General features: G+C 46.1%; 1 protein-coding gene across 6 annotated transcripts in view; it reads left to right on the top strand.

Moving 5' to 3' along the window:
- UNC5C (unc-5 netrin receptor C) overlaps positions 1-15,832 on the top strand; it is a 357,995-nt gene that overhangs the window by 52,131 nt on the left and 290,032 nt on the right. The window contains exon 1 of one of the 6 annotated variants that reach the window (XM_045017249.1): positions 11,669-11,746. The exons of 4 other annotated variants lie outside the window; for them this stretch is intronic. In XM_045017249.1, the coding sequence (XP_044873184.1) occupies positions 11,743-11,746 (4 nt within the window). In that variant the 5' untranslated portion in view covers positions 11,669-11,742. Of the gene's footprint in view, positions 1-11,668; positions 11,747-11,943; positions 12,037-15,832 lie in introns of those variants that run through there. One more of the 6 variants, XM_045017248.1, reaches the window with a different exon arrangement.

The following is a 15,832-nucleotide window of genomic DNA, read 5'->3' as shown; positions in this document are numbered from 1 at the left end:
AATAGCACATGGCCAACATGATAGGACTGTCCACGTGTGTCTCTCCACCCTCACTCAGACACCCACTCCGCCCACCCCCATGTGGCCCTGCACCCCCTCTCCCTGTTCCCATGTGGCTCTGGGCCCCCTCTCCCTGTTCCCATGTGTCTCTGGGCCCCCACCCAGCCACTCCCCTGTCCCTGTGTAGCTCTGCACCCCTCCCCCATCACCAGGTGGCCCTGCACCTCCCTTCCCTTTGTGGCCCTGTGCGTCCACTCCCATTCAGCCCCTGCCCCAGTCTGTCCTCCCCCACTAGCCCTTATGACCTCCCCCAGCACCCCACGCTGCCCGTCTCCCCATAGCCCCTGTCTCCTGACCCGGCCTGACAGGTGCTGCAAAGAAGGCAGGCTCTTTCTCGTCCCTAGCTGGCCAAGTGCTGCTGCTGTGTTCTGTCACCACAGTGTCCTCTGGTGGGGAAAAAGGCAGAACTGCAGAAGTGATTTTCTGCTGGGAAAAGCGACAAAGACTCCTGTGGCACCTTATAGACTAACAAAGTATTGGAGCATAAGCTTCCATGGGTGAATACCCACTTCGTCAGACGAAAACTTATGCTCCAATACGTCTGTTAGTCTGTTAGTCTATAAGGTGCCACAGGACTCATTGTCACGTTTTACAGATCCAGACTAACAGGGCGGCTACCCCTCTGATACTTTCTGCTGTTCTTGTGCCGCAGCACTCTCTGGTGGGCAAAAGGTGGAACTGCAGCAACATTTTGGCAGAAGCTTTTTTTCTGTGCAAAAAATTTAAAGTATGCACAGCTCATTAATTATGCACATGCACAGTAGCGCAGAATTCCCCCAGGAGTCATACAAATAATACTAATAATCCCATAATCTTCCATTTCTGCTAAAAAGTACACCCAACTCCCCCTACACTTGGGCATGCAAACTGTCAATTGAGCATGCAGAACTGGTAGCTGCTGTCTTGTGCTCATTGCTTGCACAGGTACCTCTTTTGCTGTGTGCATGCAAACCCCACGTCTTCATGTGCAACATGCAAACATGTACATTTTGCTGGTGCAATTAAATGGCCAGTTGTCAAAGGGTGGTCCAAAAATATTACCAGTACCGGGTCTAAGTAATGCACATTTCTACAGGTTTTACAGAAAATGAGTGATGTCAGTATTCCCGAGGCCAGGAAAATATCCTGCACATTATTCTCCTTGCTCCTCCAAAAAAGGAGTGGGCTGGGGTGAAGTCTATAGGCTACGGCAATTATAGACTGAGTTGCTCAGCGTCAGTCATGGGAGAATTATTATGAACTTTTTTGCAGGATTTGATGGAGGGAATTAAACATTAAATATTGTCATTTATTGAAAGAAGGCTAAAAGACTAATGAAAGGAAAGTTTTCCTGAACCTAACCCTTGGACTTATCGAAAGGCACATTGACAAGAAGAAAAGAGATGTACATACCTTTTTCCATAAAGATTTTTATTAATTTTCAGATATATAAATGCAGATTTTTTAAATTAAACCTGACCAAGCCAGTGTTCTTGAATCAGCACGGACAGGGCTAAATCCTGCCTGCTACTATTGCCCATGGTTCTGCACTCACCTACTGGTAGGAAGGGATGTGGGGGGGAGGGTGAAGGTATGGCGAACCTCTTTCCCTTATACAAATAGCATGGCAAGAACTTCTCCAGGAGTACACTAAGATGCAAGTTCCGTTAACTTACCAAACTTCCAGCCACATCTCTAAGGGGAGGGAATGCAGGTAAGATACCCCCAGGAGACTTTAGAAACTCTGCTAGGTCTATTTTGAAGTATTTGAGGCATTCACAGAAGCTAGTACTCTTTATCTGGTGCTCACATACAGTACTCGAGTGATAAACACCTTAGGTGGACAGGCAGGACCAATCATAAAGTCAATAAGCATGAGCATAATCAACATTCCTGCAGTGGCAAGGCTGTTTAATGGAATAAGGCTAACTAAGACAAGATTGCTAGTCATCCACCTCAAAAAAACATATCATCTATTTTCAGCTACATTAAGCTGTTTGTTGAATTGGGAGGTAGTTCATTTAGATTGCAGTAGAGGTTTCCTGCACGCAACCCAGTGTCAATTTAAAAAAAAAATATGGTAGTGGATAAACTTCCCTAGTGAAGTTGTTTGGTTAATGTCAGGCATCACAGTCTAGGGAGGATAATAGCTGATTAGGTAGAAAATTGTCTGGCAAACAGGACGCAGCGTGGGAGGCTGTACATTGTAAGTTGCCTGGTTTGAAAGAGAGTTACCCTGAATGGTTAGTTTTAGGGGCCCTGCTTTGTAGACAGATGTAAATGATCTGGCTAAGAAGGGAAGATGTAGCGATCACTATTTGTGGATAGTAATAGGGAGCAATACAAACAGAACCAGGGGGATTTCAGTCTTACGGGCAAGATCCTGGTGGTAAACTGGCATAGCTGCTTCATCCACATCAGTGGAGTTGCATCTATTTACACCAGCTGTGGATCTAGCTTCCTTTTAAAGTGCAATAGGCAAGTGAACAGAAAATGCAGTTTAACATAACATACAATGCACTAATAAGAGGAAGGGTAGCAGTAATAAATAAGCCACATATGAAATGCAGCACTTGTGGTATAAAATGACTTAGAACAAAAGCTAGAGGTAATGGCAGAAAAAAACCCTTCAAATCATCAGAGTAGTGTAGGGTTGCAAGATAAAAAACAAACATGACTGTAAGATTCATCAGTGGAGCGGGGAGAAAAGAAATCTGAAGAAATTACATTATTCAAGGCACTAAGATTCAACCTCATCTGGAATACAGGGTTCAGGTTTGCTGAAGTTTTCACGGGCAGACTACTATTGCTTTAGAGACAGCGTGACACATGGCAACCGGGATGAGTTTTAAGCCTATTTTTAGAGGAAATCTAGAGGAAAAAAAGAGTTTCTCTCGTTGGAGAGGAGAACAATAGAGTGTGAGCTAACAAGAGTATTAAAAAAATAAAAACAGAGGCTGATAAAGTAGAAGCAAGTAATCTGTTCACAGTGGCATTGGGTTAAAAAAACCATACTAATCATTAGGAAATTATGAGTAAACGGGAATTCAGACAGAACTGTTTTACTCAAAGTGAAGTAAACATATGGACTAAGTTGCTGACCAAAGCCAATAGTGTAGAGTTCAAGAGAGACAGAGAGAGACATATTTATGGTGAGAGAGGGGATTGAAGGATACAATGAAAAAAGCAAGGAAGTGGGGATGAGATAAACTTAAAGGGGCAGACAGGATTTCTTGGGCCCAGTGTCCTTTTACCATTGGATGACTCCAGATGTGTTTGTAAGCAGAGATGTGGAATATATTTTTTAATCAAAGAACTATGGTTAAAGGAACCGTGTTTAGAAAATGATTGTGAACTTTAAATGTTTGATTTTTCTTTTACTTTGAACTAGCATTTGACTGAATTTCTTTTCACATGTTATCTCTACCAGATACCCATAGTGTCTGATCCTGTAGCCCATGGCACAGATGCTCAGCTGATATAAATTGCCATAGTCCCATTGATTTCAACTGAGATAATTTGTACCAGCTAAGGATCTGGTCCTTATGTGCTCATAACTTCCATTGACGTCAATGGGCGTTCTACCTGTGAAAAGACTACAAGATTGGGTCCTAAGTAAAAAATCTGTAGAATAGTCACACTCAAGTAGGGTCAAGATAAGTCAACAGTAATAGAACACACGCAAAGTGGGTTTCGTTATCAAAGTGCTTTACAAATACTGTACTTGGTTAAATTCTGCCCACCTTACACATGAGTAGTTGTTTGCTCTACACTGAGCAGAAGCAAGTCTCCAGCCTCTTGTACACTCGCTGCTTTGCTCTCAAGAGTGCAGGCTGCAAAATAAGGCTGTGTGTGGGTTTGGTATTAGCCTGCAAGAGGAAACATGATTCTAAATAGGATACTTAGTCTGCACGTGAGTATGTTAGTCACAATACTTGCTTCCCTTTTTGGTTTTGATCCTGTTATGAGGTAGGAGTAATTTTGTGGTCCTGCAGAAGTGTTCTCCTTAATTATGTTAACTGTGTTTATACACGCATTGTTCTACCCCTGTGCCATGCAACATTAGGCTTGCGATGAATCAGTTTTACAGCCAGGTCTGGGATGCAGGAATTGGTGACTCCTAGTCCTTTTCTCCAGACACTGGACTCAGGGCCGGCTCCAGGCACCAGCATTCCAAGCTGGTGCTTGGGGCGGCAATCTGCAAGAGGCGGCAGTCTGTGTGTTTTTGCCTCCAAGCAGCGCGCCAAATTGCCAAGGCAGACAGTGAGGGCAGTCCATGTGCCATTAGGGTGGCATGCGTGTTTCCGCGGCAGCAGCAATTTGGCGGCAGCTTCTATGTTCAGCTGTCTGCGGTGGCGTAGCTTCTGTCTTCTGGCTGAAGACAAAAGCTGCTGCCAAATTGCCACCGACGCGGAAACGCGCGTGCCGTCCTAACGACACACAGACTGCCCTCACCGTCCATGGCGGCAATTTGGCGTGCTGCTTGGGGCGGCGAAAACAGTAGAGCCGGCCCTGACTGGACCCCTACACTCCATGGTAGCCCTCTGTTTCATTTGTACCCACAAATTAGGCTAATACTTAAGACATTTATATGGTCTATGAAATAATAAATATTAATAAAAAATAAATATAAAACAAGATCTGAGTTTTTCAGCTTTCCTGCACCTTGTCAAGAAACTGAGCAGAGCACGAAACACTGCACCAAGTCCTAAACTGGAAAAGTCAGTTTCAAAAATATCAACCACCCACACCCTCAAACAAATCAAACTCAATCTTCTGTGGTTTAAAAGAGCCATTGTTGTCCTCTGAAGGCTCAGTCCTGTCATTTTAATCAATATTCTGATTACTTCTAGTTCTGTCATTTTCTAATAAATTGAGGGGGTGTACAAGCACCAATTAACTGCTTCAGCTTTAAGGTTTGTACAAATTACTTGGGATGGAAGTAGTTATAGGCTGGTCTTTTGCCAGAAGTTGTTACTCATGTAATAGACATTTCCATCAGTATCAGAAGGCCTTATAATAATGTATTTCAAAATAAAAAAACAGTTAAACGGACATTCATCACTCTGAGAGCATTTTCAAAGGAAGTGTCAGACTTGTAATTCAAGACAGCTTCAAAGCTGAATTCCTGAAAGAGGATTTAACAGGAGAGAAAAAACACAGCCAGCACTGTTTGTGTCCTTTGGTCTCTCTGGTCAGCTTTTTTTCTGTCACTGAAGATGTATGCTTTGCCTCTTTATTATAAATCAAGGGCCTAAACCTGCAGCCCTTACTTAGGCAAAATTCCAATTAACTTAAATGAGAGGTTTGCTTGAGTAAAGCCAGTAGGATCAGATCCCAAAGATGTAGCCACGCTTCTTATTTATTTCAGTGGGCTATGGATAAGGCCCAATATAGGGAAACACCCTTTCCCCATCTGGCTCTGCCAGTGTATCTCCATCCTGACTTGGAACATGCATGCTGTTTCAGATGCAGGCCTTTCATCAGTTTGCCTTTCAATTATGCAGTACCTAATGTCCCTGAGAGAGAAAGATGGGACTAACAGACCCATTTCCATTTGGGAGCCAAGGCAGATTTTGAACACAAGTTTCCATTGGTGTTATACTAGTGCATTAAGGCCTGATCCACACTAGGACTTTAATTCGAATTTAGCAGCGTTAATTCGAATTAACCGTGCAGCCGTCCACACCAGGAAGCCATTTAATTTGACATAGAGGGCTCTTTAGTTCGAATTCTGTACTCCTCCCCGACGAGGGGAGTAGCGCTAAATTCAACATGGCCATTCGAATTAGGCTAGGTGTGGACGGAAATCGACCTTAGTAGCTCCGGGAGCTATCCCACAGTGCACCACTCTGTTGACGCTCTGGACAGCAGTCCGAGCTTGGATGTTCTGATCAGCCACCCAGGAAAAGCCCCGGGAAAATTTGAATTCCTTTTCCTGTCTGGCCAGTTTGAATCTCATTTCCTGGTTGGCCATCGGGGCGAGCTCAGCAGCACTGGCAACGATGCAGAGCTCTCCAGCAGAGGAGTCCAGGCAATCTCTGAATAGAAAGAGGGCCCCAGCATAGACTGACCGGGAAGTCTTGGATCTGCTCGGTGTGTGGGGCGAGGAGTCTGTGCTTTAGGAGCTGCGCTCCAAAAAACGGAATGCAAAGACCTACAAGAAGATCTCCAAAGCCATGACAGACAGAGGATCCAGCCGGGATGCAACGCAGTGCAGCCTGAAAATCAAGGACCTGAGACAAGGCTACCAGAAGACCAAAGCGGCAAACAGACGCTCCGGAGCCTGCCACCACTGCCCCACCAGTGAACGTGGACTCTGACGATGGGATAGCGTCGACGGCTAGTTCCTCGGCGATGTTCGCGGACGGGGAAGATGAGGAAGGGTTTGTGGAGGATGAGGCAGGTGACAGCGCTTACAACGCTGGTTTCCCCGACAGCCAGGATCTCTTCATCACCCTCATGGAGAGCCCCTACCAACCCTCCCCGGCCGTTAACCCGGACCCTGAATCAGGGGAAGGATCAGTCGGTAAGTGCTTTAAGCATGTAAACTTTTATTATTAATGGAACAGGAATCTGAACTATGTGAAAAGGAGGTATATAGATATGGGGATAGAACAGAAATCCTCCTGGGAGATCTCCACGAAGCTCTCCTGGAGGTAATCGAAAAGCCTCCGCAGGAGGTTCCTGGGGAGAGCTGCCTTATTGGGTGCTCCATGGTAGCACACCTTTCCACGCCAGGCTTTCATGAGGTACTCAGGGAGCATTGCCTCCCCGAGCACGGCTGCATAGGCCCCTGGTTTGTGCCGGCTTTCACACAGCATACGCTCTCTATCTCCTTCAGTGACCGTCCTCAGGGTGATCTCGCTCGGAGACTCCTGCATCTAATTAGGGGAATTACTGTAATGTAACGCCTGGTCCAAAGTATTTTTAAAAAATCTCCAGACAGACGGCGTAGCAGAGACTCAGCACACTGCTGCGTGACAAGCGTAACGGAAAGCCAAAGAATCAAATGGACGCTCATGGAGGGAGGGGGGACTGAGGACGCAAGCTATCTCACAGTTCCTGCAGTCTCCGAAAAGCATTTGCATTCTTGGCTGATCTCCAAATACCTGTACGGTCAAACACATTGTCCGCGGCGGTTCAGGGCATAGCTCGTCAATGTACCCCCCTCCCACACCCCCAGAAGGAAATGGAAAAAAAATCGTCTCTTGACTCTTTTAAATGTCACCTTATGTGTACTGAATGCTGCTGGTAGACGCGATGCTGCGGCACTGTACTGTAGCATCCTCCCCCGCCGCCTCATGGGTGGCTGACGGTGCAATATGACTGATATCCGTCGTCATCATCAGCCTTGCGGTAGATGGTGTAGTGCAATACGACTGGTACCCGTCCTCGTCATCAGCCCATAAGTAGACGGCCTGCTAACCGTCTTCATCATAGCAACAGGGGGCTGAGCTCCATCAGCCCCCGCCCTTCATGTGTAAAGAAAAGATTCTGTACTGCCTAGACTGTCATAGCAGCAGGATGCTGTTTTCCTCTCCCCCACACTGCTTAATGTCCTGTCTGGACAATCATAGCAGCTGGAGGCTGCCTTCCCCTCATTTCATTTCAGTAACAAGTCACTGTTGCTTATTCCTGCATTCTTTATTACTTCAGCACACAAATCAGGGGACACTGCAACGGTAGCCTGGGAAGGCTGGGGGAGGAGGGAAGCAACAGGTGGGGTTGTTGCAGGAGCACCCCCTGTGAATGCCATGCAGCTCATCATTCCTGCATAATCTGACACGGAGCGGCTGTTCTCTCTGGTTCTCTGAAACACTGGATCTCTACTACACTAGCCCCATATTCTATACAGGAATTCTTCTATTTTTAGATACCATAAAGGAGGGATTGACTCGGGGAGTCATTCCCAGTTTTGTCTTTTGCGCCCCCGGCTGATCTCGGCCAGGGGCACCTATGACAGCAGCAGAAGGTATAATGCAATACGGCTGGTAACCATCATCACCTTGCCAATTTACAATGGCATGGTAGATGGTACAATATGGCTGATAACCATCTCTGCTGTCATGCAAAAGCAAATGAATGCTGCTGTGTAGCGCTGCTGAATCGCCTCTGTCCGCGGCATCTAGTACACATACGGTGACAGTGACAAAAGGCAAAACATGCTCCATGGTTGCCACGCTATGGCGTCTGCCAGGGTAATCCAGGGAAAACGGGCTCTAAATGATTGTCTGCCGTTGCTTTCCCGGAGGAAGGAATGAGTGACTACATGTACCCAGAATCACCCGCGACAATGAAATTTGCACCATCAGGCACTGGGATCTCAACCAGGAATTCCAAGGGTCGGGGGCACTGTGATGGGGTGGAACAGGGGCAGAGTTTATGCTTTCCGGATTGCCTGCAGCAGGAGTGCGCACGAGATAGGTGCTGTGCATGCTCTTGTTCACAGACACAGACTAGACTGTGTTCATTGTTCGCAAAAATGTATCTTTGCAAGGAATTCACTCCCTTTTTCCCATCACACAGCTTCGACTGTCTCCAGACCTGCCACAGCATCCCCCTCACAGAGGCTGGCAAAGATTAGGTGGCGAAAGAAAAAGACACGGGACGAGATGTTCGCTGAACTTATGGGCTGCTCCCGAGACGAGGCGGACCAGCAGAACCAGTGGAGGGAGACCCTCTCTCTGTACCAGCGCTCACACAGCGAACGGGAGGAGAGGTGGCGTGAGGAAGACAAGCAGGCGACTCAAACGCTGCTTGGACTAATGAGGGAGCAAACGGACACGCTCCGGCGCCTTGTGCATGTTCTGCAGGACCGCAGGCAGGAGGACAGAGCCCCCCTGCAGTGTATCTGCAACCGCCCTCCCCCGCCACAAAGTCCCATACCCCCCTCACCCAAAATAACCAGAAGGAGGGGTGCCGGGGGGCGTTAAAACTGTCACTGCACCCCAGCAGAATGCTCAAGTACCCAAAAGCTCTCATACCCTAAATTTTGAGAAGTCCTTCCCTTCCAGACTCACCCAAGCCCCAATCCCAGTTTCATCCCCTAACTGTCTAGTTAATTATTAAAAATACTTTGCTGTTAATTACTGTTTCCGTCATGCTTTTTTAACAGAAGACTGTGTTTGAAGGGGTGGGGTGGGGAAGGGGGTTGGTAATTGCATAGGACGGTCACCTTTACCAGAGTACAGACACGGGGGCAGGATCAGCAGCAGGTCACACACACAGTGCAGTCAGTAGGCACCCTGGTCGGTATGGGAGGTGGTTTCCACGTTCTGTGTGGGTGGGGGGGGACGTGACTTTGTAGCGGGGGAGGGCGGTTACAGATCTTATGCAGCGGTCCTTGTCCTGGACCGCAGAGTCACGCAGCAGAGGAATCTGTATCCGTCCTCCTCCGCCACAAGGTCACATAGCCCCAGCACACAGAATCCGAAAAAGGAGGGATGGCAGGCGCCGTTGAAACAACCAGTCCGGCACTGTGGACCGCTCTAGGAGCAGGAGCCTGTCATTCCTCGAGTTCAGAGGCAGTCTTTACATCACCGCACACCCTACCCAGCACAGTCTGCGTCCCAGTTTCAACCCTTTAACGCAAAGTCATTAATAAAGAAACCTTTGTTAAGTAACAATGGAACATGTATTTTATTTTTACACGTGTGTTGGAAGGGGGGAAACGGGGTGAACGGGGTATGTAACTGCAGAGGATAGTCAACAGTAACCAGGTAAAGAAACAGGGGCAGGTTCAGCTTCTCTGTAAAGAAACTGAACAGTCACAGGTCACGCTGCTCGCTGGTACTTGAAGAGTTCCTTGTCGCTGTCCAAGGCGCCTGTATAGGGCTTCATGAGCCAGGGCATTAGTGGGTAGGCTGGGTCCCCGAGGATCACTATAGGCATCTGCACATCCCCAACAGTTATTTTGTGGTCCGGGAAGAAACTACCTTCCTGCAGGCGTCTAAACAGACCACAGTTCCTGAAAACATGCGCGTCATGAACCTTGCCTGGCCACCCGACGTTGATGTTGGTAAAACGTCCCCTATGCTCCACCAGTGCTTGCAGCACCATTGAAAAGTAGCCCGATTTCTCAGCAGCTGACTGTGGAAGAGGTGGATGATAAGGTGCGAGGAGGTGAAAACGGCCATAACTGCAGCGGGCTCCATGCTCGCAGTGCTGTGGCGTCTGCGCTGTCACTGACCAGAAAAGTGCACGAACAGATTGCCCGCAGGCACTTTCGGGGAGGGAGGGAGGGCGTGATTGACGGTTCAATGATGACAGTTACCCAAAACCACCCTCGACACATTTTTTCCCCCAGCAGGCATTGGGGGCTCTACCCAGCATTCCAATGGGCAGCGGGGACTGCGGGAACTGTGGGATAGCTTCCCACAGTGCACCGCTTCCAAAGTCGACGCTGGCCCCGTTAGTGTGGAATCACAAAGTCGAATTAGTGTCCTTAATGTGGATACACAAATTCGACTTCGTAAGGTCGATTCCATAAATTCTAATTAAGTTGAATCGAACTACTCTTGTAGTGTAGACATACCCTAAGTAACCTACTGTACATGCAATGGGATGTTTTCTAACACTCATTTCCTTGTAGCTGTTCATAGTGCAGCATTTTCTGTAATGCTTGTTAGTGTCACAGAAGGAGTGAAAGACTTTGGTTTTAATGTACAATGTGTGGATTGCCATACTGTAAAAATGCATAATGCCTGGAGACAACATGATCAAGGTACTATCAGTGAGACTACATTTTGTTTTTAACTTCAGATAACTGGAAAATGAAAATTGCTCACTAACATTTCAATGAGAAGTGCAAGAAACTATTAGCTAAAAGAGCTTTCTGCCTGACAGCATTAATTTCCTATTCATTTCATTAACAGGATATTTTTGGTGGGGCTTGTAAATTACAGCATGCTCCTAGCAGACTAATAGCTTCAGGAAAAACATGTAATAGCTCTCCTTAATCAAAATAAGGGCAAGAGTCTTGTTTATCCTGCTGAAGAACTGCAGATTACTGGAGCTTGCTTTCAGTTCTTAATGCTAAAACATCACACAGTTTTTGAAATGTGTATAAGATAAGCAGGACTCTATTCTAGTAAAACACATATGCAGCCAGTTATTTGTTCCTAACATATGAGTGCTCTCATTACCTAGTTGCTTTATGCCAACATCATAGAAGATTAAGGTTGGAAGGGATCTCAGGAGGTCATCTAGTCCAGCCCCCTGCTCAAAGCAGGACCAATCCCAGACATTTTTACCCCAGTTCCCTAAATGGGACTGAACACACAACCTTGGGTTTAGCAGGCCAATGCTCAAACCACTGAGCTACCCTAGGTTTCACTTATCTTTCTACTCTGGGACACATACCATCAAAAAGGAAGCAACCATTGGCTAAATAAACCAAAGTTCTGTCCCGATTGGACATTGTGCCAGATACCTATAATTCTTTGATTAAAAGTTGGTCTTAATTCCTCCCTCAAGAGAAAAATTCTGTTTGTCTTGCTCCTGGGACTAGTCCAGTTGATCTGATTTACTGCTGCTTTGTACTCTGCATAGTCATCTACACCTCTCCACAGAGGATGACAATCATGACCATTTTTTTACACCCACTTAGCACAAGTGTAAATGATTAGACAAAAGTGCAAGGGAGTGGAGAATCAGGTCTATTGATGGCAGTGGGGCTTTTCAGGGAGGTTTTGTCTACAAATGGGTAAGTCCCTGAAAATAAACCTTCTAACATTTTCTTCTTTGTTTAGAACCATGTTCATATATGGTTTGGCTTGGCCCAGCCTGGGCCCATCTCTGCTTTTAATCTCAGATTCTGGAGATGTTTGGTATCATGGAGTTGTGATTTCAAATGTTTCTTTTTACATTGTATCTTCTCTGCAGTTCAGAATACTACTGCTTTGCATTTCTATGGTGCACGAGTTTATTATAGCACTTTACAAACATCAATTAAGCCACACAGCATGAATTTATTAGAAAAAGACTATTTTACAGGTAGGTAAAATGAAGTTTCAGGGAAGTTAAATAGCTTTCCTAAGATCACAAAGCAAGTTAGTGGCATGGAATCCTGCCTCCCAGTCCTTGACTTTGTCTGTTTATATATTGTACTTATCTGGACCCTATTACCATTGTATCTGATAATATATCATGTTGAAAGTAGTTATCCTCACAACACCCCTGCAAGATAAAGATTATTGGCACTTTTGAGGGGGGTAGCTGAGGTACAGAGGCCCTTAGCTAAAAGAGCTTTCTGCCTGACAGCATTAATTTCCTATTGTTCCTATTTCCTATTAATTTCCTAATTTCTGTACCTTTGTGGATCTGGGCCAGAGAGAATAAGGGCTAGATTTTTGGTACTTCTTAGGCACCTAAAGATATAGGTTCTTTGTAGGATTTTTTAAAAGCACCTAACTCTCTTTGAGTTCATTTGCCTAAGGTCATACAGGAATCTTGTAGAAAGAAGCAATTGAACCCAAATCCCAGCCTCGCACCCTAGCTACTGGGAAATCCTTCATCCCTTTTATCTGTTAGTTAATATTGCCACCATGTATACAAAGACTTGTTGAAAAAGCCAAATATAGAAATTCATTCATTGATAAATGACTGGAAAACATATTTAGGCTTGTGTGTCATTTTGTTTTAAATCCTTTTGGCTCAAATAATGAGCCTGCCAGATTTACCAAAAGCAAGGAGAGAGAGGAGTACTGTCAGTGGGAAGAGCTGTGGGTTCCTACAGCATATATGCTAGAGCAGGGGTAGGCAACCTATGGGACACATGCCGATTTTCAGTGGCACTCACACTGCCCAGGTCCTGGCCACCGGTCCGGGGGCCTCTGCATTTTAATTTAATTTTAAATGAAGCTTCTTAAACATTTTAAAAACCTTATTTACTTTACATACAACAATAGTTTAGTTCTATATTATAGATTTATAGAAAGAGACCTTCTAAAAATGTTGAAATGTATTACTGGCACGCAAAGCCTTAAATTAGAGTGAATAAATGAAGATTAGGCACACCACTTCTGAAAGGTTGCCAACCCCTGTGCTAGAGGTTTGGAAACTCTGCCCAAATTCCATTTGTGATTAGATTTGTAATGCAATTGTGCTTTTAATGGCTTATTAATTAAATTTAGCAATTTAAATACATATTTTGGGGGGATAATGCAGGGAGAGGGCCATGAAAAGCCATAATATTCCTCAATAGTAGCTTGTGTATCAGACAAGTGGAATGTAACGTGTAGCATACATGTCTAGATTGCATTCTCCATCTGGCTAGTTACTGAAAGCTTAGAATTTCCTAGGCTTCTTTCAGTTATTTACTTTAATCTTCTGCCTTTTATAGAAAAGATTACCTTACATTACTCTCCATACTGGATAAGTTTTGTGGTTTAATCCTACACCTGCTATCTAATTCTCTTAAATGTAATATTTCCCCTGACATACAGAAACACACACAGGATTTCTTGTCTTCTGGTTCTGGTAATGTCTCAAGCAGAAAATCTTTCCCTGTTACACTTGATTTAAGAAAGAGCTCACATGTGACGCTGAGGACCATCCAACTCTTTCAACATGGGGAACCGTTCTCTGTTACCCAGGAACTCTGTTCCCTTTAGATGGCGCCAGATCCAAAGCCCAGTTAAGTCAATGGGAATTCTTCAGTGGGCTTTGCATCAGGCCCTTTCTCTTAGGTACTTCTATGGCCCCGTTACTGTAGTATTTGAGCACCTCACAGTCTTTAGCAGATTTACCCTTGCAACACCCTTTTTGGGATAGGAAAGTACTATTATCCCCATTTTACTGATAGGGAACTGAGGCACAGAGGGTGGGATCCAGTGAAGGGACTGGGCATTGCAATGCTGAGCATTACAACATCTAGCTTTTTAGGCACCTAGAAAGTCACAGGAACAACACAGGGACCCACTAACCTGAGTTAAGTGCCTAGACCCCCTATACAATCAATGGGGAGAAATAGGCACTTGCAAATACTATCCGCAAAAGCCAGCGTGCTAAGTGAGGAGCTGCCTAAGCTAGCCAATGGGAGATGTCAAACACTGGTGGGTGTACTAAGCCCCTCCCCTCTCTCAGAGATAGGTGCCTAAGTCTGGGTTGCAGGGAGGCGCCTTGCTCTGCTTTGTGATCCATGAATAAGAACCAGCCACCTGCAGTCAGGTGACTAAGATGCCTAAGCTGCTGCTTCCAGAATTTGGTGCCTGCCTTGCTCCACACAAACCAGCTGGAGGAGGAGGAGAAGGTGGCGGTGGTGGTGCCCACCTTATAACTTATATCCCAATGGTTAGAGCACTCACATAGGATCTGAGAGACATAGGTTGAGTTCACCTCTCTCTCCCAGAGGGGGAGAATCCCACCTCTCAGAGGTGTGATCTACCCACATTCTGATGGGATCCCTCAGTTTTTCCGGTTGAAGTTGGTCCACTGTAGATGAGAGTGACTGGAGAAGGGGGACTAGAGTTGGCATCTCCCACCTCCCAGGTGTGTGCCCTACCCTGCAGACAACAGAATCATTCTTTCTCTCTCTCTCTCTGGCCCAATATCAGTATAAGTATTTATCCACAGTCGAACGGTCATTGGGCCAGACAGAAAGAGAGAGAGTCTGACAATGACTCTGTCCCCCTGCTCCAATCACATTGTCATTATTGCTTCAACAGGAGAGACTGACAGAGCCCCACATGAGAATATCTGATAGTTCAGTGGCTAAAGAACTCTCTTCAGAGGTAGAAGCCCCCTGTTTAAGTACTTTCTCCATCTCAGGCAGAGTGGGGGGAATTGAAACTGGGTCTTCCACAATACAGGTGAGTGCTTTAACCACTTGGCTAAAAAGTTACAGGGGTGCAGCACCACCATCACTATCTCCTCCATCTCCTCTGGCCAGATTTTGAATGGGATCCAGTTTGGCAAGCATGCTCAGCAGCAGCCTGCTGGGTCAGGCCCTGCATGTGGCATAGGCGGACGAATGCCTAGATTCCCTGGTTTGTGAATCAGTCTGGGGCGTACGGAGGAGATAGGTGCCCAGGCAGCAGTGCACATGTCCCAATGTCTAAATCTTAGTCACCAAGGGAATTTTTACAGCAGAACATTAGGCACCGAGCATAGGCATTAGATGATATGAGCCTGGGCCCCACCAATGTTTGGGCCCAGGGCACAATCAGAAGAGGGGGCTCAAGTTACCTGCCTGGCTGCACCAGGTTTCAGTGGTGTTTGAGCTTGACACACAGGGTTGCAATGTCACTCAGTTTGGCCTGGCGGCCCTGATCAACATGACAGAGACAGTTATACCTGTGCACCAGGTATGACAGAGATATGGCCCATATGCCAGGTATTTGCCCCTGCCTGGGAGGCTTCACTGCCCAGGCTCCCCTGGAGTCCAACCCATCCCCTGGCCCCAATCAAAAATTTTACAACCCCAACACCTATGGCGCCTAATGAAGGTTTGGCGGCAACCAAGCAGGAGTTTCATGTATTACAGTGGGGCCATGCACAGAGTCTGAGGCACCTAACTAGAGTTTAGGCTCCTAATTTGCTTTGTGGATTGCACCTAGAGAGACTAAGTGCCTTCCTCTGTGATCTTGGGCAACTAACAGCAGAGCGAGAAATTGAACCCAGGTTTTTTTTGAGTCCCAGGCAGGCAAGCACTCTAACCACTGGAGTGTTCTCATTAGTTGGGAGAGAATTTAGGTGGTCTCCATATTGGCTGATACCAATAGGGTTCTATGGGTTGCACAACAGGAAGTGCTTATGTCACCAATCCTGTCACCTCCCAGGCTATGGGCAA

The sequence above is a fragment of the Mauremys mutica genome, chromosome 5 (assembly GCF_020497125.1).
Source record: "Mauremys mutica isolate MM-2020 ecotype Southern chromosome 5, ASM2049712v1, whole genome shotgun sequence".
Lineage (NCBI taxonomy): Eukaryota > Metazoa > Chordata > Testudines > Geoemydidae > Mauremys > Mauremys mutica.
This window is presented reverse-complemented; position numbering and strand designations above follow the sequence as displayed.